The 26427-nt window shown below is 46.9% G+C and overlaps 1 protein-coding gene across 1 annotated transcript in view; it reads right to left on the reverse strand.

Moving 5' to 3' along the window:
- prex2 (phosphatidylinositol-3,4,5-trisphosphate-dependent Rac exchange factor 2) overlaps window positions 1-26427 on the reverse strand; it is a 133052-nt gene that overhangs the window by 104838 nt on the left and 1787 nt on the right. Inside the window, exons 2-6 of the mRNA XM_042067498.1 lie at window positions 8666-8737; window positions 7428-7550; window positions 5272-5376; window positions 3446-3547; window positions 1781-1942 (exon numbers count right to left, since the gene is read on the reverse strand). Of these exons, the coding sequence (XP_041923432.1) occupies window positions 1781-1942; window positions 3446-3547; window positions 5272-5376; window positions 7428-7550; window positions 8666-8737 (564 nt within the window). The remainder of the gene's footprint in view (window positions 1-1780; window positions 1943-3445; window positions 3548-5271; window positions 5377-7427; window positions 7551-8665; window positions 8738-26427) is intronic.

The following is a 26427-nucleotide window of genomic DNA, read 5'->3' on the forward strand; positions in this document are numbered from 1 at the left end:
TGGATGCGAAGGACAGATGCAACCGCTACAGGAGCTTTGTGTTTCTGCTAGAAGTGCTGATCAGACTTACGGTCACCATGGCATCTTAGCTTCGTCCTCCTTCATCCTCAAACATCAGGACACAGGTCTCAAACAAACGTACAGACACTCTCTCTAACAAAGAACACATACACACACTCAGTCTCTCCTTCTCTCAAATACCCAATACATGCCCAAATACAATACAAAGAGCCCTTCCTTAGAGATTTTAACACACACACACACACACACACACACACACACACACACACACACACACACACACACACACACACGCACACACACACACACACACAGCCCTTCATTCGTCCAGTTCATACACTCACCCCTTCTCCAGTCTCTTTAACACCACACACAGTACCCTACGCAGCCCTACCCAGTCCATTATGTAAGTGCACCCAGGTCCCTGGCAGAAGGCACATGCCCCTGCCATGCCCATGTGCCATGTGCCCATTCTGCCCAGAGACAGGTTGGCACGGACCAGAGGAACATTACAGAGGCAGCTCCAGCTCCACATTCAAAGCTCGTTTACACTGGGCCAGAGTGTGCGTTCGTTCGGTCACTTTTTCCAGCAGGGGAGGGTTTCGTGAGGGACAAAGCGGACTCCCAAACTGTGACTTAACCAACAATCTCGGGCATGGAAGGGCAGGCATGCATGCAGGCTAGCAAGGAGGATTAAATCGACGGGTGCTCACATCACTTCACTATTGCATTCCACTGTTGCATTATTATTTTTGTGTGTTTTGGGCTTCTATGCCTTTAATCTGACAGAACAGGGGAGAGTGACAGGAAGCGAGTGGGAGAGAGAGATGGGATGGGATCGGGAAATGACCCGGGCCGGACTCGAACCCAGGCACCACTGGGCACGTGGACCCTAACATGATATGTGCACTGTAGCTAGTTGTGCCACAGTAACCCCCCCCCCCCAGTGTGTTTTGTGTTTTCTTGCGTCTGTAAGGGTTGTATAAGCTTCTGGTGCCTAAACTTCCCTCAGGATCAATTAAATGTCAGAATCACTCAATTCAATTCCTAAGGGGTGTGGGAGTGAGAGAGAGGTACTACACAATGTTCGTCTCAGCATGATGACCACATCCAGGGCCAGGCTGAACACAATGCATCATTCCTGGAGCAAGTGACCTAGGGGAGATTGCCTCTGAGAAGTCTACTGTAAATGTGAATGGGAGAGGATTAATCTTGTAGCATGTTTCACAGTGGGGGGAGGTGAGCGTAAACGTGTGATAATTTACAGCAAGCGGCCGAGCAGAGAGCAGTTAGCCTTGCAGTGACCTTCATGTAAATTTATCGGAGACCACAACTGCATACCAGAAGTGCATTCTAATATTATGGCAGTATAAATATGGTCTGCTGACAGATTTCAACCTCTACGGGAATTAAGTGTCCTCAGGGCCAACAAAAATGCACTTAATATTTAATTCATTAATAAGTACTAGGTGTTTGTTGCTGATTTTGGGGTTTGGTGAAGTTTTGGTTGTTTAAAGATAGGGCTAGGAATATAGAAAACTAAGAGATCACTTTTAGAATGGCTTACATCAGTACGCTTTTACTGCTCGGGCTCATCATTTAGTATGGGGTGACAGACAAACCCCACTACAAACTGGGTAGGTAAGCTCACCAGAAACAACTACCGTAATCTGCCTCCTTGCTGAGCCAGTTGAGCTAGAGGGCCACAGGGCAGCCTGACGGAGGTGAGAGTGAAAGCGGGAGTGCGAGTGGCGCTTACCTCCCAGCCCTCGATGTGGGACTGCCACTCCTCCAGCATCTCCAGCTTCTCCATCTGCCTCTTGGCCTCGTTGATGTTGGAGCACACGGCCTTCATGGCTTGCAGGGACTCCTGCACCAGCGCGTAGTCGTTGTGCTTCTTTGGGGTCCTCTTCAGAAGCTCCTGAACACAGGGGACATGGGGGGGGAGGTGATTAGAGGTTAAACATGCAGGTGAAACATACATTGCATTGATTGCAATGGGCAACAATCAAAGTCCCCTGCACAGGAACTAAAGCTAGTTTAATAACCTGCGTGACAAACTTCAGCGGAAAAAAAGGGCTCACAGTAGCTGAGTAGTCCCAGGTCATAAAGAGTGTATGAATGAAAGAGAGAGTAACAGGAGAAAAGAGTGAGGGTGAGAGAGAGGGACTATGATCTCCAGTCAAAAGTAGAAGAGAGAGACAAAAGGAGAGAGAGAGAGAGAGAAAGAGAGAGAGAGACTGACAGAGGGTGTAAAAAACAACTTTCAAAGAAACGGACTAATATAAACGTGAAATAAAAGCCAAAAGGGACGTAAAGAAAAGTGAAAGACAGGAGAAAGGAAGAAGAGTAAGAAGAGAAGGAAGAAGAAAAAGGAGAAAAGTGAAGGACAGAGAGGACGGGGCAGGAAGAGGGCCGACGTGTGATGGGGTCTCTTATGATTTACACAACTGCTCTAACTGCCTTCGCTACTGCATGACAGGGTCTGCTGCAGATGAGATGACTATCGCTGCAGTCCAGTCTAAACACGAGGAGCTCTGGCGTGTCCGCCCGAGTCAGCGCAACCACTCCGAGTTACATTTCCTCTGTACCGGAGAGACCACAGATCCCTATCAGCTGCCATTTGGTGAGAAACGCCTTGGCGGTTCCAGCTGTAAGATTTCAAATGGACGAGCTTTAAGGGGCAGGGCTGAGAGATTACTCTCCGTATTATTGGGACTCGGCTCGTAAGCTGTGGAGTTTGAACGATTGGCAAGATAACTATGGCTTCACTTCTAACAGAACTCCGCTTGGATCTTGCCCTTCATCTGTCAGGACGCGAAGGGTAACTTAAGACAGGCTAACACCAAAATAATCCTCCCCCAAACTCTCGACGTGGCCCGTTCCATGCCACTGACAGGAATGGGCAGGGAGGCACAATGATGAACTGTTATGGGGGAGGAAAATGGCTCTGGAGAAGCGCTGGCTCCACACTGACTGTGTCTGATGGAGCCAGACTGGGAACCCTGGCCGGAGATTAAAGGCACCTGAGGCAAGTGTTCCATTAGCGGCTCAAACTGTTGGGCTCCCATTGATACAGGCAGATGGTCATTCTATCATTAAGGAGAAAGGAAAGACCGGCACATCTGAAACATTAAGAGGTGTGTCCAGGTTCGGAAAGTGGACGTCTACTGCCGCATTTAGCGCCAACCATCTCAGATGGCTATTAATCCATGGCTAAGAAAGCAAAAACGTGTGAGCCAACCACAGTGTTCTATGTCAATCATTACGTGGGTGCGCTGATAATTAGAGCAGTTACTAAACCTGGAGATCGTTAGGTCAATGCAATCGGATGTGCTCAGATGACCTGTGGTGTGGTCAGATGAGCTGTGGTGGTCTCAGATAAGCTCAGGTGTCTGTCTGTGTGTGGTGGTGGTGTGCGTACCCTGAGGAACAGAGGATACTTGCAGATCCTTTGGATGGGGGCGACCAGGTAGCCTTCCAGGGGCACCTCCGTGTTCTTCCTGCCGCCCAGCAACATGCAGTTCTAGAACACATGAGAGGAACACACATCGAATCAGAATCAGAATCAGAATGGAATGCAGTCATATCAAAATCAGGATGAAAGCTCAAGGAAGGACATATGTCAGTTGTTTCTCTCACTGTCTTTCACTCTTTCTCTCTCACTCTCCTTCTTTCCTCCCCCTGTCCATCCCTCCCTCCCTCTCCTTCTCGCTCTCTGTCCTCCCTCTTTCCCTCCCTCGCTGACCGCTGGTAACTGGAGCCTCCCGGGTCTAACGCAATGCCTCCGGTCTTGGCAAGGTCAGGCTCATAAAAATCACCCTTAAATCAAACTCAATTAAGGCCGAGGCCGACTGCAAAGCTTGTTCAAAGACGCTCCGGAGCTCTTCATCACACAACACTCAGCTCTCTCACACACACACACACACACACACACACACACACTCCTCCTCCTCCTCCTCCTCTGGCCTCAGATCTACTATTGTCATTAAGCCGTTCTAAACATGTTTACGACGTGAGACTGAGGCTGACTTCCACTGACATGTCTGAACTGTGTTTGACCGCAGTTGTTGACAGAGGAGCTCAAGGGGAGAAGTTCAGCGTTTATTGCTGAGCTCTTCTGATAATGGGATAATCTGAAAAGTCCCTCAGAAGTCTGCATGAACCTTTTAGATAATGTGCATATGTGTGTGTGTGTGTGTGTGTGTGTGTGTGTGTGTGTGTGTGTGAGAGTATGTGAATGTGTGAATGTGTGAGCATGTGTGTGTGCTTATGTTTAAGTGTATGCACATGTATGTGTGTGTGTGTGTGTGTGTGTGTGTGTGTGTGTGTGTGTGTGTGTGTGTGCGTGCATGTCCATGTCCATGTCCATGTCCATGTCCATGTCCATGTCCATGTCTTTGTTCCTGTGCCTGCTGGTGTGTAAGTCTGGAGATAAAGCAAGGTCAGAAGAAGCTGGAATTACATTACAAAGCAATACAAAGCAGAGGGGTGAGGGGGGTAGAGCTGTCAGCACGAGCGGAGGAAATGAATTTATGCTAGCCCACCCCACCCCACAGGGCTGCTGGAGACTGGGTGGTGTTGCATTTCACCGACCCACCCGCTGCCGCCAGGACTGGGGCAAACAGACTGGACATCCACACTTCACCCACTCCACCAGGACGGCGTTTCCCTCCAAAGGGCCTTCAATTAACCACGGTGGTAAGTACGAAGGTGGGTCAGTATTCAGCATGACTCTCTATCATTTACGTGTCACAATGATAGTTGCTCAGTGGCGCTTTCAGGAAACACACCCAAAACTGTGAGAGTGGGAGGACTCAGTTATTATTATTATTATAACGCCAACAGGTCTCCATGCTTAGATCAAAAGTAGGAGACCTGGAGTAGTAGTGATGTAGTACCGTACATACACACCAGGCCCACAGGACTTCTTTCAGACCTTGAATGTGTGTGTGTGTGTGTGTGTGTGTGTGTGTGCAGTGTGATGTGTGGGTATGTGTGTGTAGTGCGATGTGTGTGTGTGTAGTGTGTAGTGTGTGTGTACTGTATGTGTGTGCAGTGTGATGTGTGTGTGCAGTGTGTGTTGAGGGTCATAACTGTAGGAGTGTGTGTGAGATGTGTGTGTGCAGTGTGTGTTGAGGGTCATAACTGTAGGAGTGTGTGTGAGATGTGTGTGTGCAGTGTGTGTTGAGGGTCATAACTGTAGGAGTGTGTGTGAGATGTGTGTGTGCAGTGCATCTCGTCCGTTACCAGGAGACATGTGCGCACCGTCCTGATCTTGTTCAGTTCCAACAGCAGCCTCTGAGCCTTCTCCTGGTTTCCACAATACTCGTCATAAATCTGGAGCCTTTCCTTCTGCAAAGCCACACACACACACACACACACACACACACACACACACACATATATAAAATTCATACTTACATATACACATGCACAAGTCATACGTACTCATACAAAATAAAAAAATACACACATACAAAAATACATACAATAAACAAACAAACAAACAAACAAACAAACACACACACACACACACACACACACACACACACACACACACACACACACACACACACACACACACACACAACAGCTCCTTTGAAGCCACAAGCGCTCTGACAAAGCACTTTACCCAAGACTTCCCATGTCATTCTCACCCCATTGTCTTTGAGGCAGTGCCCGGAGAAGGAGAGCCTGTTCCCTCAGCTGCGCCTATTACTACTACAAAGCCTCTGGGCTCAGCGCGAGAGCCACAAAACAAGCGCTCTGCGGATTACCACCGGCCCGTCACATCTCAACCCCCGTCTTGCGCTAGCTCTCCGCTCCCCCGGCCTCTTTGAACATGAGAGCATTAATACATTGGGGACTATTAAACACACACACACATTGGCAGGGGCCCGATGCGTTATAACGGCACAAAAGCACATGGACCAGTTTATTTATCTGTTTGTTTTTTTCCCTCTTTAGTTAGAACATTGGGTACTTGTTTGACAAAAAAAGGGTTTTATATTGCTCTTCTGTCGGCCAAACACAAAGGCACAATCCATCACTGTAGATGAGGAAATAAGCTCATTTACTCCGAACTGAGGAGGAGGGATGAGTGAACTCCCCACTTATCCAGAATTCCTCACCCACTAGCCCCTTGCCAACACCCACCCACCTATCCAAACCTACAATGCCAAGTCCTCTCATGTCAAGAAATATGAGTATACTCCAACTCATACACACTCCAACCCATACATGCTAAATTAGGCCCCAAATTATAGTAGGTTTTCACAATGCAGTAATGGCATCTCTTAACATGCTACAGCGCACCATACCCTGCCATTTACCTTTGAGCACACTGCCATTATAGGGTCATGGTTACTGGCTTTGGAGGAGGGCCTATTACAGAGGCATTATGCCATACAACCTCACAGAGAGTGGAGCGTGGCGCTAAACGGGGGCCTTGTGGAGGTTAGAGACAGACAGAGAGAGAGAGAGAGAGAGAGAGAGAGAAAGAGAGAGAGAGAAATAAAGAGAGAGAGAGAGAGAGAGAGAGAGAGAGAGAGAGAGAGAGAGACCAAGACCAAGGGAGGTAACCTGGAAAAAAGTGGGATTACTTGTGACTTCACGCAACATGGCCATCCAAGTCTGGCTGACCGTAGGGCTCATATAGTGAAGGTATGGGATGTCAGTGCGCACACACACACACACACACACACACACACACACACACACGGGTGCAAATACATACACGCATACTAAGACTTGCGCACACACTGACACATACACACAGTCACACACACACTCTAATACAGACATAGAAAAAGCTCAAATGCTCTTACAAAACTACACAATATACACACATCTAAACCTGTATGTTAAACCAAACATTTAGGGACAAATACACACATACAGACACAAACAATGTTTGTATAGAGAAACATGGATTTGAATACAGTACATAGACACACAATACATTTATATACATCTTAAGCCTATTTGCTCATACAACACATACTCACACACTCACAAATATATACACACACACACACACACACAAGTCCAGCTCCACTCCCTGAACATATACATACACACACACACACACACACACACACAACAAACACACACAGACATACAAACACACAGACATATAAACACACAGGCCCACCCACACACACTCTCAACTGTCCACTCCCTTAACACACACAAACACACAGAGCAACCTACTTAAAGACCCACTGTGTGAGCACTGACAAAGAGGCGTCCAGAGGCGCACATGTACAGGCCTGGTGCTGAAAGACAAAGTAGAGTAGAGGAAGCAGCGTCCCACCACACACACACACACACACACACACACACACACACACACTGAGAGAGAGGTGTAAAGGAGCACACAGAGCCGGCGCTGAGAGACTCACAAAGTAGAGGAAACAGTGTCCCACTTCGTGGTGCGCATGAGGCTCCGGCTGAAGCAGCTCCTCCACCATGGCCAGGAAGTGGCGGTGCACCGACAGGATCTCCTCCAGGTTGGAAAACAGCACCTGCAGGGGGGACAGGACGTGGAAACTGGACGTCACAGAGCTGGACTGAGCAACACTGTGTGTCTGTGTGAGCCGGCACAAACGCAGACGAACACACACACACACAGTCTCACAGCCAGGGTGGCGTAACTCTGTGGTAATGTGTCTGGGAGAGTTGGGGGGAAAAACATTCTTTACAGTCTGTTTCAAAAAAAGAAAGTGTGTAATGGGGAGAGGGCTGTTCTGGTTTTAATGGCATGCAATTATGAATGAGGACAAATTAGATACACTCCATTCATATGGAAAGAGGACATGCGTGCCCTTCATGCGGCGTGGCATTTTTTTCTTCTGTTATTTCTTTTTTCACGGGCATCGCGTGGCAAATACGCGAGGAGAAAGTCAATGTACTGGCGCCATGCATGTGAGGGAGAAGCAGGGGGGGCATTAATTACACAAAAATTGCCCTACTACCCCACCCCACACCCCAACCACCTCCCACGACAGGCCCCATAGCAGGCAGACTGCTGGTCTTCCAGAGCGGTCAACATGGCTGACGAGCCTGTGCTGGTATTCTATAACCTGTCCCTTATGTGAGCGGCGCCACACACACACACCACGTAGGCCTACTCAAACACGGATGTCCAGCAGTGGTATGCGCCGCTGCACGGGGGCCGGGGAGCGGCCCGATGAATGCATGTTTATCTCTGAGAATAAGCAAAGGCGCTCGCAAACGCTTACAAACACTCCCACTCTCGCTCCCCGTCACGTCCCGAGGACGCATTCTTTTCTCGTTGCCTCTCCCTCCAGCCTACAGTTATAAATAGATTATATTTACAGCTGCTTCCTGTATCAAAGTGTTTTTTTTCTGCCCCCCCCCCCCCTCTCCTTTTCCCTTTTTTTAACTTCATTCAAAATTCCCCCTTTTTCGGTTGAAAGAGTCGCTCAAACCAGAGGCTTGCTTTATTTGGTCTTGGCTTGCAACATCCGGCCTTCTTATTGGATTACCACACGAAAATATGGTTTGCATAGAGTGTCTGAGCTGAAGAGCACTCATTCTTTTAGCATTTCATTCAGACTGGTCATATCTGTCCTGTCTTGCTCTGACGTTCGATGATGAATGACTGTTTCATGCTTACCTTGACTGTCTCCTCCGTGATGTTCTTGTCAACTTTCATGGCTGCATACTGATTGAGTCGATGCAGGAATACCTGGGAGAAAGAGAGACAGACAGACAGACAGAAAATAAATCAGACATATTCAAGTCACCAGAGATCTTGTCAAAGAGAACTGTATGAAGAGATGTGGTCATCACTGCTAGCTAGTTCTTTTTTTCTTTCTTTTTTGCGCTTCCTCTCACAGCTGAGGCATTGGGTCATTGGGAGGCTGACATTCAGACTAATGGCAATGCCAAGGCTCCATAATCCTTCAGTGCTTTTGCCATCTGAAGGTGAAAAGGCGTGTGAAACTCAATTGCACTCCCAAAAACCAAGAATAACAGTTTGTGACCTTCCAGAGAAGAGATGCTAATAATCCCGACTGGGAGAGAAAAAGCCTGAAAGTACAGGCCTTGAGTGACAGGCAAAATGGCCTCGCTCTTCATGGTCATGCAATGTGACGTGCTGAAAAAGCGAAGTGCCTGACATAAAAGGAGAGATTGTGTGTGTGATTAGGCCTGATATGCTTGTCATCCTCCATCGCTTGTCTAGAACGAGCAAAATCACAGTGGAGCGAAGAGGAAAACTGGCCCCCGTTGCCCAATGCCTTTGTCCTCAAGTCACTTCAGGTCAAGGAAGTCACAAGACACACACTGGGTAAACAAATATAAATCATATCAGTATGCCACATCTTGCATTGCAGAGGGTCATGCTGTATCGGCTCAGAGAAAGTTAATCTATTCTTATCTTATCTCCTGCTCACACCTCACATGAAACAGAAGTAAACATCACTGCCAGTTATAATCACAGAGCAATTCTGCTGATTGTACGGTCAAATTTGTTTTTGAAAGTAGTCAAAAAATAAATCAATTCTTAATTTTTTCTAACAGCTTGTTAACAGCAGAACAAAACTTGTTTGTGGGGAAATATACTAGCCTGGGTGTCAGCCGAACTTAGTCCCGCCCACAACATTTGAGGTCGGGAAGTTCAGTCTGGCATTGCTCCGTTGTGGAGCAATTATGCTCGCCCCAGAGCTGGCGGACCAATCAAATCGGGCTTTACAATGATGGACAATGTTAAGGCATTTGTGGAGAAGAAGGATGTTTCCAGACACCAGCAATAATGCAGCAACACATAAACGATGTGAAAATATGCTGAGCTCGTTAATTTGTATGAGTTTGTAGATCCGCAGGCGGATCAAACCAGCAGTATCCTCTGCAGCAGTAGGCTACTAACAGTGGGGATCTGATACATGATTACATTCTGTTACCCATGCTTGCCCCTCACATATCAGGAGCACATTAGCCTACTGCACTCAGTTACTGCACTATTCCCCATGTCTTTGTAGATGGAGGTTATTTTGTAAAGTGACACAGAGGCTTTCTCCATTGGACAAACAGGCGGAGCTGCCTTTTAAATCAGTGCTCAGCGGTGTAATGGGCCGAGACTCTCTGCACCACACATCAACACGGCACGGTTGCCTGCCCACCTGCCTCGCTGGCAGATTAAGGTGACTGATCAATCATCATCTCGCGCCAGACCGGAGCAGCCTGTAGAACAGATCAGTGCCAGTGCTGGGCCAGAACTGGGCCAAATCCACTCTAGAGAGAGAGGGTCGCTGAGCTGACTGATCACATGTCCCAGCTATGCTTCATCTCCGTCTCCAACTCGTCCTACCTCTTCATTCTCAGTGACACGTCCTCCCTGATGAACTCACTAGCGGTCCTTTCGATTTACTGACCTTCAGACAGGCACTTGCTCTGAATTTATCATCAGGGAGGATCAGGCTGCTTTTTCCTGTGGAGGGTCTCTCTCCACAACTGTAGCCTACGATTCTTAGCAGCGATGGGGAAACTGATAAAAGATGCACCTCCCGCAAAGTATTTTAATGCCACTTAAGGGAACATGGGGCATTTCCTGTTAGCACGACGAAAGGAATGCTGCTAGTTATGATTATGCTGTTGGCTATAAACATGTCATTTGCGCCTGCAGCAGGAGACATTAGGGACTGAAGGGCAAATCTGCAGTGGGGAGGAAGAGGACGTTATCGCAGGCCACAAACAAAGCGAGAGAGACAGAGAGAGAGAGAGAGAGAGAGAGAGAGAGAGAGAGAGAGAGAGAGAGAGAGAGAGAGGGGGGGGGGGGGGGCACAGATTGCGTTGATTACAAGGGCCAGACACTTACATGTTTCATCAAATTAAATTAGATTATTCTAATAGGACAAATTCTGAGTAAAGACTAACCCAAACCAAGATTGGGTAGACCCACTAGTGGGGGTGCAGCCTAATGCCAATGAAATGAGTGGAAATTGCGGTGGTGATTGTGACGACGTGACTAAATAATGAGGCTCTTTGTACAGACAAAGTTTGTGCTGATTACCATTCTGCTGCTGCTTTGCTGCACCAGGCAGAATCTGATTAGCAAGTCTAATTTCCACACAGGCATGAGGAGGACCTGTCAACAGCCCTATATACTGACCTGACAGCTACAGAGAACTCTTGCTAGCTGAGTGTGGCTTTAATGTACATCAAAACACATCTTTATGTCACCTGATCTTCAAAGACGCCTGGGTTTTTCCACTACGTTTTTTACTTCAATACTGTAGCACAAATTTAGTTCCAAACGCCCTGAGAGTTATATTTGAACTGACTTTTCAAAAAAAGTTAAATTGAGAAGTGACCAGGTCTTCGTAATAACTTCCAAGACTTCAATACTGTATTATTATTTATAAGACAGTATTAAAAGTCAAAATAGAGAGTTATATTTCAGGAGTTATCACCCAGAACTGACCAAAGTCAGTGAAAGAATTCAAATGAGCTGCAGGCAGCTTACTCTCAGGCACAGCCCCAAGGCCTGATGTCTGGCAGGAGAAATACAAAACGTGGCATTATAAAGTGTAATTGCGCACCATAAACAATGGGTTGTGTCCGCAAGATCCTGTACGAATCGGCTTAATTAAAGAATAGGACTAAGGCGGAGGAACTAACTGGCAAACCCCAAAGCCCATTTGACACAAGAGTCCTTCAGGTTTGTTAGGTGGCATGCTGTAATCAGATATGTGGGCTGACCACAATAAGAGAGGTGCGGTGGGGAACAGCAGCACACAGCTTCCTGTCTCAGTGAGACTTCTCCAGCTAACTGCAGAACCACCAAGAAGTGATAGCAACCAGATGGCACCAAACTGGCTCCACTCCCGACGTTCACCATTCCGATTCCCACACCCCCCCCCCCCCCCCCCTCCAAATGACCAATTGCTTCCCACTTCCTGCAGTTCCTGTTCTATCCCGGATCGGATGGGATTTCTGGAACACGCCGTGTCCCTGACAATCAGAAGGATTCCTTATCACAGAGAAGTCTTGGAATGCTGGACTTCCACAATGAGAAGGACACACAGAGGTTTTTCACTAACCGCTTAAACGCCACAAACAGAGACCAATGTCCCTCAGTCAACAGGATGGGTATGCTCTGAGGTCAAACAGGAGCCTCACGGCCTCGTGCTCCAGACGGACGCTCGTGTTGGACAGGTGGAGGTGAACTGAGGAGACACACCGACAGGGAAAACAGAGCGTACCTTTCACGCTGGCTCAAGGAAAGTCAAACAGACTCATACTGGCGCTGGACGTTGGCAAACAGAGCAAACACTTCCAGACACACACACACACTGTTGCCGGCCAACACACCATCCACTACTGCTTCAGCATTCCAGGCAGAGGATTCCAGTCGCAAATCAAAGCTTTATTAGAGCCACTTCACTTGGCAAAACATGCACAGTCCTTTGGTCTGAGGTAGGGTCAGTTTCTAATATGTTCTCCGTGGAAGGAAAATTGGAATGGGCAGCCATATTGTTATCCTCAAAACAGCTTGAGTTCTCATCAGGAGATTCACATGCACTGGTTTAATGGTCTCTCCTCAGGCAGGTTTCTTCACATAACCTCCAAATGCTTCATGAACATTAGGCCTACACTGCACATCCCATCAATCAACTGCCATTAAAAAAAACAAAGCTTCACACCATTCCGCAACCTTTGCAATATTCAATCTCGTTCGCATTGAGCCAGAGATCCTTGAGGACGTTGATGGTTTTGGATTGGAGCAGGCCAACAATCAATCAGTGTCTTCACTTCACTACTTGATGATGAGCTGGCTTAACCCTGGGTGTGTGATTGAAAGCAGTGGTAGGGTGAAGTCCATCCAAGCCACACTATTTCAAAAACACCATTAAATAGTCATAAGTCCATAAAAATACCATACACGCCTGCCCTTGTTAAATATAAGACAATGTGAATGAGTCCCTATGCAAAATGAGAAAGTGTGTGTGCACATGAGTGTGTGTGCACATGAGTGTGTGTGTGTGTGTGTGTGTGTGTGCGCACATGGGCAGGGGTGTGCGTGTATGTGTGTGGTGGGTGCGTGTGTGTGTCCCTATGGGCATACTGGGAAAGTGCATCCATGTATTTGCATGTGTATTTATTTGTATACTGCATGCTCTTTAGCATGGTAGCATGACTCTAGATAACAACTGATCGATCAGTAGGGAGTTCAGATTGCAGGAAGAGGAGTAAGTTGCTGTTAGCATATCTCCTCAGTGCTTTCTCTGAATCCCAGTACTATCTGGTTCCAGCATGACAGAAAGGCCGCAGCCTGTGTGTGTGTGTGTGTGTGTGTGTGTGTGTGTGTGTGTGTGTGTGTGTGTGTGTGTGTGTGTGTGTGTGTGTGTGTGTGTGTGCGTGTGTGTGCGGCTGAGTTACATAACGTTCTCGCAGCACCTTTTCAGAACGGACCGTATGTCATAATGGGCGGAAGAACAGCGGTTCCTCACATTAAATCTTTATCTCGGACTTTGTGGGAAAAACACAGAGAGACAGTGCAGTAAGGTCACAGTCCCTGGTCCAAACAAACAGCTGCTGCTTCCTCCACACAAACAGTAATGATATAACTTGGGGTCTATGCAGCGAAACGGAAGGGAGGGGACTGGGATACAGGAGTTCATTTTGAGCAGTGTGATTGTGTGAGTGTGTGTGGAGATGCAGTTGTGTGTGTGTGTGTGAGGGGAGATGTAGTTGTGTGTGTGTGTGTGTGTGTGGAGATGCAGTTGTGTGTGTGTGTGGGGAGATGCAGTTGTGTGTGTGTGTGTGGGGAGATGCAGTTGTGTGTGTGTGTGTGTGTGTGGAGATGCAGTTGTGTGTGTGCGTGTGAGGGGAGATGTAGTTGTGTGTGTGTGTGTGTGTGTGTGTGTGTGTGTGTGTGTGTGTGTGTGTGTGTGGAGATGCAGTTGTGTGTGTGTGTGTGAGGGGAGATGTAGTTGTGTGTGTGTGTGTGTGTGGGGAGATGTAGTTGTGTGTGTGTGTGTGTGTGTGTGTGTGTGTGTGTGTGTGGAGATGCAGTTGTGTGTGTGTGTGTGGGGAGATGCAGTTGTGTGTGTGTGTGTGTGTGTGTGTGTGTGTGTGTGTGTGGATCCACACGTGTGGATGCATGAATATGAGGTCACATTTTCTTCACATCGCATATTCAGGGGATTCCAAGAATCCCGGGCTATCCGAGATTCTATCACATCAGAGACTTCCAGGAACACTTTTTATTTTTTTCCATTTTCCTCAGAATGGGAAGAGTGCTCTCATGCCCTCTCGCTGCTTACCCAGAGAGATCAGCCCTCATATTTGGTCTCACATTGTTCAACCGAACAACAAAGACAAAGGGAGAAGACACTCCTCTATCCCCGCTCCCCAAGGTGCAGTAAAATGCCGCCTTAGTGAACGCATCATCGGGCCACTCATTACGTGCTGTAGTCTGCCATAATAGTAACAACGAAAAGAAGACGGGGACTGTATCATTGCAGATGGGATGAATAGGCCTGTCTTTCAATGCGTCATAATCAGGACCGCTTCCCTTTGTCTGACCATGAATCACTGGATTCTCTTTGTTGTCAGAACTAGGCCACTGAACGAACGAACGACCGTTGCATGTCTGAAGGGGATAAGACTAGTGTCCAGTTTCCAGAACTCACGACAAAAATAAGGGCTCAATATTTCCAGTGAGTTCGAAAGGTAAAAGGAATGTTTTGGGTTTTTTTTTTTTTTCATTTTGGAGACAAGCAAAACGGCCGTGATGGTTTTAACAGTTCAAGCTAACTAGTTTGGTCTTGTTCTGTCTGTTTGGCGGAGCCTAAAGCAGACACAAGCTCTGGAGTCCGAGACGGGTGGCACAAACAGACAACAGACTTTGGCACAGCTCATTCCCCCCACACAGCACACACTGCCCACAGCCAGTGAGCTGACCAGTGGACTGTGAAAATAAGCTCAAACAACGTGGCCAGCAACCGCACCAGTTATTGTTGCCCCAGAACTCCAGGCCCTACTGACTGACCTATGTGGGTTTGTGTGTGAGCCCATTTGTGTCTGTATGTGTGTGTCTGTGTGAGAGAGCCCATTTGTTAGAGGGGTGCGTGAGCCCATGTGTGTGTGTGTGTGTGTGTGTGTGTGTGTGTAAGAGAGAGAGAAACAGACAGGGAGAGAGAGAGAGAGAGAGAGAGAAAGAGATGTTTATTTACAATGCCAAAGTGCAATGTGGCACACATCTTTCTTTCCTAAACAAAAGCACAAAAGCCCTGTGTCTGTCAAGCCCAGACCAAACAGGATGGAAGTAAATGAGTTGTGTGATGTGCCAGTAATGGGCCACAGCCAGGTAGCACAGAGTCCATCCTCCGTCCATCTCTACCGCTCTTCATCATGTCTGTGTGGGGGTCAGTTAGGTAAGGGTTACATGGTCTTTTAACCTATTTCTTAATTAATGCCCCCACACAGTATGTGTAATTAAACTGAATGCTTGTTTGAATTTGTGTGTGTATGTGTGTGTGTGTGTGTGTGTGTGTGTGTGTGTGTGTGTGTGTGTGTGTGTGTGTGTGTGTGTGAGAGAGAGAGAGAGAGAGAGAGAGTGAGAGAGAGAGAGTGAGAGAGAGAGTATGTGTGTTTTAAAAAGAAAGACAAATGGAGGCTGTGCTTCTTGGTCCTCCGTGTCACACACCCACACACGGGCGTCTCCACACAGAAGAAATATTGCGCTTCTGCATTTTCTCCCAGTGGAAGAAAACTCCATTTAGCTGAGGCCTTTTTCTGCCCTAAATCAACAATTCAGACACACCACCGAGCTTTCACACACACAGACACACACACACACACACACACACACACACACACACACACACACAAGATATCCCAAGACAGGGATGGGGGACGGTTGTAGGCGAAGGGTTTGGTGGTACGCCATGCTGATGGGATCACCATGAGAGACCACAGATCCTGGGACAGGAGATCCTTGAATTTCCCCTTGGGGATCAATAAAGTATCTATCTATCTATCTATCTATCTATCTATCTACTTTTGTCGGCTCTACACGCCACAAGCCAATGACACCTGCAGGACTCGCCGCGGCCTACACGTCCCCCCCCCCCCCCCCCCTCGAGCCCTCCCACAGCCCTGTGAGAGTCCAGTGGGGGATCTGGAAACACAGGAAACACAGACTATAAATACCGCTCCCAACGTTAACATGCTGCCTTGGGAGCAGCTACGGCGCATCTGCACATGGAAACGCTGCAACTATATTGGGCGGACACAGTCTTTTATTGACAACAAAGGGAGCATCTGTTTTTTTCTTCATCTTTTTTTTATGTTTTTTTTTAAATTCCCCATTCAAGAGTCGGTCTCTTCTTAGCAAGTTCATTAAAAATAGTGGTAGCAGCCCCATGCAAAGACAGACAGACCGTCTGAACTCGAAGACTTCAGACAAAAAGTAAAAAATAGCTGTGTATTTGCGGTTGAGCTGAGATTTTTCTCTTCACACAGACAACTACGGCAGATGGTGAAGGAAAATGAAGATGCATTCACCTAATTTTTTGCCATTTATTTCTGCAAATGTGCATATATTAGCAAGTGTCATATTTGCCAATATTATATTCAAGACTGTGTAGAGTTTTAAGCCAATGAACACATTCCCTTTAATAAGTCTGATGAGTATTATGGCTCATTGGATACACAAAGATGTTATGGCAACAATCCTTCAGTGCTGTACGTGCACCCATCCATTCTCTCTGCCTCCAAGATGACCTGCTAAATGATTATCTTATTCATTTTTCATCCTCTCCATGCAGGCTTGTAAGCTCACTGGAGTCAGTGAACTCTTTATGCAAATGCAGGCCCATTATTAGGTTACACAGACTGTGTGTGGAACGTTTTAAATTAATATTACGGCTTTGCCAACTAATGAGAGACAGGCAGCTCATTTGTCAGCACAATGACAGGGCGAAATCAACCGTTCCAAGCCTTAGTCACTTTTCACGAGCGTGACTGTCACACGGATTGTTAAGTTCCTTTGCAAGTATCTGGGTCTCTGTCTCACAAACAGCCCAGGCTGAATGCCATCAGAACCCTTCAGGAATGGTGGCGCTGAGGAAGACGAGATTCTTTAGCGTCGTTCTCCGCTGTGGAGTTGCGTGCAGTTAATGGAAGAAAAGAAAGAAAAGAAGGAGGAAGAAAGAAGATGAAGAGAGAGAAAAAAAACAACAACTTTGTCCTCATTCTCTCCGGAGTCCTGAGAGACAGTCCTGCATGTCAATGCAGAGCTGCCCAAGAGTGCCCCCTTAGCGAGGACTGGGATCAATGCCACCTTTGTGTGTGTGAATGAACAGTGGCCCTCAGTCACCCCTCTAGCCTGCCAGCCTCCTCACTGAAGCTTCTACCCCCTCCCCAATCTCCCCCCAGCTGAGCAGAGCTGTGCAGAGGAGAGGAGAGCAGAGGAGAGGAGGAGAGGAGGAGAGAGGAGGAGAGGAGATCAGAGGAGAGGAGAGGAGATCAGAGGAGAGGAGGAGAGGAGAGGAGAGGAGAGGAGAGGAGGAGAGGAGAGGAGAGGAGAGGAGAGGAGAGGAGAGGAGAGCAGAGGAGAAGAGAGGAGAGAGAGGAAGGGAGAGGAGAGGAGAGGAGAGAGGATGAAAGCAGAGAAAAGAGCAGAGTAGAGGAAAGGAGAGAGGGGAAGATGTGGGCATGCAGACATAATGAGAAAAGAGAACAGAACAGAAGAAGCAAGAGCCAAACAATTGGCGTCCAGTGGTGTCAAGTTTAAATGTCCAGTGGTTCTGCTGTGTACTGATGTCAAGTTTAAATGTCCAGTGGTTCTGCTGTGTACTGATGTCAAGTTTAAATGTCCAGTGGTTCTGCTGTGTACTGATGTCAAGTTTAAATGTCCAGTGGTTCTGCTGTGTACTGATGTCAAGTTTAAATGTCCAGTGGTTCTGCTGTGTACTAATGTCAAGTTTAAATGTCCAGTGGTTCCGCTGTGTACTTAAACCAGTCTGTGTCATTGATGCAAATGCAAACATCAAATTGTTTACACATGCACACGCACACAAACACACACACACATGCACACAAACTTTTTGTCTGGAATTTGGAAAATTTTGTCTGTGTGGAGACACCACTGTGTGTATATGTGTGTACGCGTGCAAGTTTATCCAATTGTTTCTACCTGCCCAGGGACTGCTGAGGGAAATTAGCTTTTAGCTAAATCTGGTACAAAGCATATCTTCTCTTTATGTGATTAATGTATTTTGTACATGGTCCCACACACACACACACACAAACTCACATTAAATACACACACTTATACAAGCACAATGCTCACAGGTATACAGATACATACTGTAGACAAATAAACATATTCAGATGTAGTAGTAGAAGTAGATGCACTCAAAAAAGGAACATGGCGGTTTCAACTGAGAGGCTATTCCAGATGACGAGATGCATCTACAAAACATCATTTGCAGAAGTGTACTGAAGAAAAAAAATCTGGTCACACTATTTTTTTCAAAATCAACATGGGGTCACAGCTTGGGATGCACCAGTGTTCTAAGATAAAGGCAGTGTTTGTATCCTGGCCTCTGTCTGACACTGATTATAGGGTTGGAATTATTAGCAGCGAGCGCTATACTGGGCCACTTCCCTGTGTCTAAAAGAATGCACTGTATTAGAGAGAGGCAAATCAGGAACATGCGTTATTGGCTTAAAGGGTTGGTGCTGGGGGTTGTGGTTGGGCGGGGTGGGGTGAGGGGGTCGCTGATTAAATTTAAGGGAGAAAGTGCAGTTTCCTCAGTTGTCTTGTCTTCCAAGAATAAAAAGCCACAGCAGTCTGAAGCGTTTATGGAGGGACGGTGGGAAATAGCCTGGGAGGACGGGCGGCACGGCGACCAGTGCAGCGGGAGGCATCTGTCCTGAGCAGGACACAAGAGCACTTGTCTGGACTCCAGTGCCCAGAGCAGCCTAGGCTCTAATTCAAAAGGCCACAATGTGGATGGGGTAGAGGGTGGGGGAGGGCGCAATGGTGGACCCAAATTTCCCATGTCTGTCAGTGTGTAAGTGTCTGTCTGTCTGTCTTTCTTTCTTTGTGTGTGGTTGTGTGTGTGAGAGTGTGAGAGTGTCTGTCATTGGGGTACTCAAATTTCCCCACATCTGTTTGTGTGTGTGTGTGTTATGGAGGACTCTACTGTACAAAAACTCTAAAATTCTAAAAAAATACTAAAATTCCAGCCTTTGATCTCTGCCATTGAGAACCTAGGATTTATGCCAGCCCATTGTGTTAGTGTTTAGAAGCCTAGGTCGTGGACATAGGTTGGTGGTCCGTGGACTTTGCAGTGGGGGACTATATCAAACAAAGGCCAAGCAGCTGGAAAAGTACTGTTCCATATCAGCAGCTATAGGAAACATGTTTATTTGGAAGAGACCATGTTTCCTGTACCACTGAACCTGTAAAAACTCATGACTATGTGAACTGCTTTAATCTAGTACTGGATTATTCAGACAATTTGATTCCTTACGCAACTTGACTTGTAAAGTGGTATCAAATAAAGTATGTAAAATGTGTGTGTGTGTGTGTGTGTTAGTCTGTCTGTCTGTCAGTGTGTGTGTGTAGGTTTGTGTGTGTGTTGGTGGCCTTCTGGATGCACTAGCAGTTTTGTGGAATGGTGCATGCATGTGCAAAATAAAGGCCAAGAGCTATGAAAAAGACACTCCCCCTCTAAGAGGCAACCCATGACTTATTTTAAAAGGTAGGTCTGTGGTGGGAACGGATGTGGGAGAGGTCCAGCATGTTAAAACAGTTGGATGAAGACACGTCAAGCCTTAGGACAGAGGCAAGCCAGCCAAGACACTGGCTTTCATTCTGTGTGTGTGTGTCCAGTTAACATGGCATGTGATCTCCGCAAGTGTCGTCCAGTGCCCTGCAGCTCTTACACTTGTCCCACGCCATGCCATGTGACAGGCCAGCTGGCCTGGCCCAACTCAAAGGAAGCCCTCTTCCACCACTGGCACCAGTGCCAGCAGGTCCTCCACCCAGACAACTTACATGTGCTTATAGGAATGCAAGAGGTTATGCATAGACACAGCTCTGCTTTAAAAGTTGCAAAATGTAAAGCATTACAAAGCATTCATTTTGGACTACGGTGTATTCATTTCAGAGACACGCTTCTATAGTAATGAATACCTCATACTAAGATACAGCATTCAAATTCTATTTTCGGGCATTCTTAATTGGAATAGATTAGCGTTTGATGATGGTCAGGATTAAGTTTTGCCATTTTGGAAAAAAAAAGCTTTGTGTTTGCATGGCTCTTAAGACGGTATGCCCATGGGATTTAAGCGGCAAAAACAGATAGTGTATGATATTATTTTCATATTACCATTTCTATCATTACCAACACAAAAAAACCAAGCAGATATTGTAATCCCTAACCACTACCACACTGGCATGATCACACCACCGGCCTTGTGCACTCCCCCACTGCCAAATCACAGGAGTGGTGAACACCCCCCACAGGAAAACCCCGGCACAATGTGGAGAAGGGGAGGGCCGGTGAGGAAGGAAGGAAGGAAATCCTGCTCCATTCCGAAACAAAAGCAAAAGGAACTCACCGGCTCTAGACCCACTCCAGGTCCTCGCCAGCCACCGAGTACATTCACAAACCTGCAGAAATATTCCACTCCACTCCAGCAGTCATGGAGGAGGGGGTCACGGTGTGAAGGGCTCTGTTTTGGATTGGGAGGGAATGTTTGTTGTGCTACTGTTACTACCTGTAACTTTAAATCACTACCGGTTTGGATATTAAATGCTCCCGAAAGTTTGAATTTTAATCAAAAGCTTTGAGCTGAGAAAAGAAAGATCCATTCTAATTTGTCCTGTCAGTCAATCCGATTGCTTTTCTTCTCTTTAACAAATTTATTAGAGAAAAAAAAAATCAAATGGATATGAAATTTTCCTCTAAACTAACCACCTTCTCAAAGGCGCTTCAATTGCCTTATCAATCATCTTTCAAAGGCATAATGAATCGCCGAACAAAACCCATCTACCGCGACGAGCTTCCCTGTGCTTTTATAAAGGACATCACAAAGGAATTGAACTCAGTCATCCCTTTCAAAAACCTTTTAATTGATGTTGAAGTTAATTGAAGTGGAATGGAGAGGTCTTCTCCTGAGCATTGGCATAATCACACTGCGTTCCTCCCGGCAGTGCTTTGTCTGCCAACCCCACTCTGTTCTGTGCCAGGCTAAACACCCATGTCAGTAGCCAGCCAAACATGGGAGACCTCCCCAAGCCTCCCCTTTAATTCAGCTGCTGCGCAAGAGACACACTGGGGACATGTAGCATGTAAAATTGAACTGCTGGGCCGCCAAACTTGAAGGATGCTTTTGCTTGTTTTGGAGGAGAATTAAGAGTTTACCTGCGGCCAACAAGGTGAATTCATGTAGGGCCTTCACTCATGTGGGCCAGTGACTGTGTGTGTGCATAACGAGCCAAGGTTGAGCTTTGGGGAGATAGGGAGTCAGAGCAGACTTTGCAAATAAGAGCCTAAGATAAGAGGGGAAGAGAGAGACACTGGGCCATGGCCGATTACCATTTTTTGCTTTTAGAGGACATGGGGAACGTCTCGGGCTGCTTCGCGAATGGAAAAATGAAGAAAGGAACTGAGAGGTGATTAACGAGATTGGAATCTTAATTCTCCTTCACGTAGCAAAGAGGGGGAAAAATAGCGTCTCTTGTCAACAAAGTATTTTGGAATAATGGACGGAACATATGCAAGCAGCACTGCCTGGGAGGCAGTGAAGGAGAGGAGGGGGCGGGAGGGAGAGCTAGAGGGGCCAGCCCACCTAAGCCAGAGGGCCAATGGAGATGGAAGGAAAGGGAAGGCGGGCCAGAGCCAATTAGCTAGCTCATCATTATTAGCTCATTAACACAACATCTTTAGTTGTTTATTTATGTGTTTGTTTGTTTGTCTGTTTGCTTTGATTTACATTTGCAGATAGTTAACAAACAAAATCTGACTTTTATCCCTTCTGGTGTAACACTCTAGTGTAACATTTGTAACTGACTTAGGTATAGGGACAGTATATATATATATTTCATCTCAGTCTGCACCTGCAATCCCTGGGAGATAAATGCACAATGTCATTGTTGGCAGCAGTTGAGAGACTAATATTTTTTCATATGCTTGTTTTTGACATCCCGACTACTTTGCAAAGGCAACTCGTGTGCTGCACCAGCACATCCATCTTCTGCAACGCCTCCTACACAGGATAAGACAACAGCACAGTTGCGCTCTGAAACCCATTATTTTCAATGGCTCACGCAGCAGCCTCAAGCTAGCCCTCACGCACACCGCGGACAAAGTCCCCATTAGCCTTCTCTCGCTGCAGCTCAGACTAGTCCTCCTGTCTCCCACTCCAGTCCAGTGTCCATCAAACTGGCCCTGACAGCCATCCTCCTATCCTGACGCCAACCGCAAGCCCAGTCCACCTCGCTTCGCTTTCCTCACTGCCCCCGTCCTGTCGAGAATTCGCCTGGCACAGGCTGAAGGACTCATGTCAACATGTCCGCTCACATGTCAATCAAGTGAAGTGAACTTCCTCGACAGTCCAGAATAGCACACGCAGGGCCCCCCTCAAACTGTGAGTGAAAAGAGACTGGACATGTGTTTCCGGGGCATCGTTTGGGTCCACAGAGACACGAGGTGGAGGTGGAGTTGGACAGGGAGGTGGAGGTGGAGGGGTGGGGATGCAGGGTGATCCAACATCTTCTGCTCCTGTTTCCAGATGACTGTGGAGAGGGTGCAGGTTGGGGGCTGGAGACGTGGACAGAAGGTGTGGGTGGGAGGAGGGGAGGGTATCAGGAGTGAAGACTGACAGTAGACAGGCAGGAAGGGGCAGAGAGTGAGGTGTGGTGTGGTCGTTGGGTGTGCTGATGGTTTCGGGGAGGGTGGGGGTTAGCCCCTGACCGATAGTGGGGAGATGGGGTCAGAGAGGTCATCAACTCTCTGTCCTGAGGATGTGACCCCCCCCTTAGCATCCCCCCCCCCCACACACACACACACAGACACAAGTGCGCACGCACACACACACACACAAAAATACTGAAACGTGCACACAAACAGATGTACACATGTGCACAGATAACACACAAAGATTGCATTGCAACACGAAGTGGAGAGACAGACACACATCATTACAGAGGCCGCTGTAATCTCTAGTCTATGATCTCCGCCATCTGAGGTCAATATTTCCCCACCAGAGCTCATTTTCCTTGCACTCATGTTATCTTTAGTTATGATCTATAATTTACATAACGCTGTGATTACAAGTTGTAATGTTTAATGGCTATACCAAACTCCGATTTAGCTAAATACAACTTAAAAGAGCGGCGAAAAGTCCCCAGCCACACAATTCACATGACATTAACCACATTTTCTCTGTTCGCTTTATCATGGGGGTTTTGAAGCCGCCATTATATTACATTCTATTACTGCCCCACAGGCCACTGTGAAGGAAAGTGAAGCAGAGAAACCACTTAACAAAAAGCTTGGTCCCTGAGGAACATATTACTCTATGCTATGTTTCTGTTTTCCCCCTATAAGCAGGACATAAAAGGCTTCCCCTCCTTCCCCCTCAGACTGTTTTTCTCATAAGTGTTCACCCAGCATCTCACATCATGGCCCAAAAAACGTGAGCCTAACTGTACTATGACCAAACCGTAACATACTGCATGCTTTTAGAGAGAAAGTTCAAGTAACATGCAAGGGGTCGCAACTTTAAAAGTATGCTTACACAACCTTCTAATTAACATGCTGGCTTTTTATTATTTTGAAGAGGGAATAGTTTTCTTGGACCATCAAGGTTTACCCCAACCATCCAAGTATCATGATCTACGGCCTAATGAGCTCTTATATAAGATGTGTTCAAGATATCTGTGAGAAGAGTCCCAATAGGGCCCCACTTAAACTCCCCTACTGCCAAAAATCATTCTCATCAGATAGCAAAACTTCATGCTGTATCGTGCCAAGGCCCAGGTCCCATGAGACCCTATCCCTACCACTAAGGAAACCTATCAGTTGTAGAACTCAGTGAGTCAGTAATGTGGCACCAATGTGCTGATGCTAGCCATGTGTACTTGAATGAATGCTACAAGACTTTAAGTTGAGTTCTAGCTCGCTAGCATCTTGCCATTCACAATGAGTGTAAATGAATGAGAATTGCCAAACTACATGGCCAAAGGAAGTGATGTGCTTGGTAAGTAAAACCTCTGGTACAAGTTATGTTGTTAATGCAACTGTTATTATACTGTTACTATATACTCTCTGTCCCCTTTACTTGTTTGATACTTTAATCGTGTTGTTCAGTATGACAGTGCTGTATGATGAAGATATGTAGCTTATGCTACCTGTACACAGCTGATTTGCCAAAGACTTGATAGTGGAAACATTACGGTATTACAGTTGGGTACACTGTAAGTCAGAATCATTTAACAGAAAGCAGCTTGCCCATGCCTGGTCAGCTACTGAAACCGAGATTGGGGTGCCACTGATCCAACATGATAACACTCCCTGCGGAGCCCGTTTGGGCAGCGGCTGCGGCATTGTTCCCTGGATTTCCTAACCTCTCTGGAATTCCTCCACCAGGAAATATGGTTTACAGGAGAGAGGCACCAAGCCCAGCTTTCAGCATCACAGCCTAGCACCCCACCCTCCCACCTCCCCCTCGGCGATAGCTGCAGGCTTGTCCCACCAGGGAACCATTTGTTTGGCAGGAGCCACCCACACCCAGGCCTCATACACACACACACACACACACACACACACACACACACACACACACACACACACACACACACACACACACACACACACACACACACACACCTTAGAAACATACACACACACATGCATACATACATACATACATACACACACACATTCACACTCTCTCACACACACACCTCTGAAGCTCTCTGGTAAAAGTGTTGCTGACAAGTCGAACAAGTCTTGCCTGCTCATCAGGTTTAAGTGATCAGTCAAAACCCCTCCACTGGCTCCAGCTCTCCGGCCAACACTTTGATCCCCACCACACACACACACACACACACACACACACACACATGCATACATACATACATACATACACACACACATTCACACTCTCTCACACACACACCTCTGAAGCTCTCTGGTAAAAGTGTTGCTGACAAGTCGAACAAGTCTTGCTTGCTCATCAGGTTTAAGTGATCAGTCAAAACCCCTCCACTGGCTCCAGCTCTCCGGCCAACACTTTGATCCCCACACACACACACACACACACACACACACACGCCCACCCGCTAACCTGCCCAGCGTTGGAGTAACACTCCACAGCCTCTCCAGTGTGATAAGATAGATAAGTCATCCCACTGACCCAACCCGTCACCCGCAAGGAGGAGACTGGGGATGCACAGCTTTCATCAGCTTCAAAGCCACACTTATCAGCCTCTCCCAACGTGTTGATATCCCCACTTGTGGAGACCGCAAAATAAAAATGTGCTAGAGAGGTCTGCTTCAGGGGATAATCCTGTCTAATGTGCTGACTCACAAGCAAGAGTGTACTAGTAGTTGTTCTCGTACAACTTTTCAGAAAGGAGGTAAATTAAGGAGAGGTCACATGCCAACGACAAAAACAAACATTTCCTCTTTTCCAGGGAAGAAGTCAAGTTGAACGTTTCTGTCTGATGATATAATACAAATGTTCACATAGATCACTGCTTGTCCTTACGTTGTGTGTGCATGTGTCTCCACTGACTCATAAATAACAACCCTCAAGAGGCAAGCACTGTTAAATCGACTGCAGAAATGAAGCGTTCTGTAAACATGAGGAATATCAGCCCTTTCCTCTAAATAAGATGATCTTGCTCATTGTGGGGAAGATGACTTGCAGCTTCCCCTCTGAACCAGACAGTCTACTCCTGTATCTACATTGGAACCATCTGTGATTGTGGGTTACTGGAAAGGAATGCGCGCATACATTTCAGCCTTGGGAAAACCGTGTTTGCAATGACACACAACACAGTGTCCTCGACCCGCCAGTCCCCCAACGTTCCCACAATACTTGGAAAGAGAACTGTTGGGAATACACAGGGGTCTCTTTCCAAATACTTATGACCAACACACACACAAGCATCACATTGACACACAGCCAAACATTCCATTCCTTTTGATATTCCAGCAGCAAAATCAAGGAACCTAATTGTAGGCATAACATATACTTGCATACAATTTGTCATCATATGATTGCTTTTGCAACATCTTCGTTCCATCTGCCTTTTGTTTCCCCTGTGTTTCAAAAATAACACCATGAAGTAGACGGCAGATTGCATTTCTCTCTCTACTAATGCAGCCCAGTGTTGCACTT

This window comes from Alosa sapidissima, chromosome 17, assembly GCF_018492685.1.
Source record: "Alosa sapidissima isolate fAloSap1 chromosome 17, fAloSap1.pri, whole genome shotgun sequence".
Classification (NCBI taxonomy): domain Eukaryota; kingdom Metazoa; phylum Chordata; class Actinopteri; order Clupeiformes; family Clupeidae; genus Alosa; species Alosa sapidissima.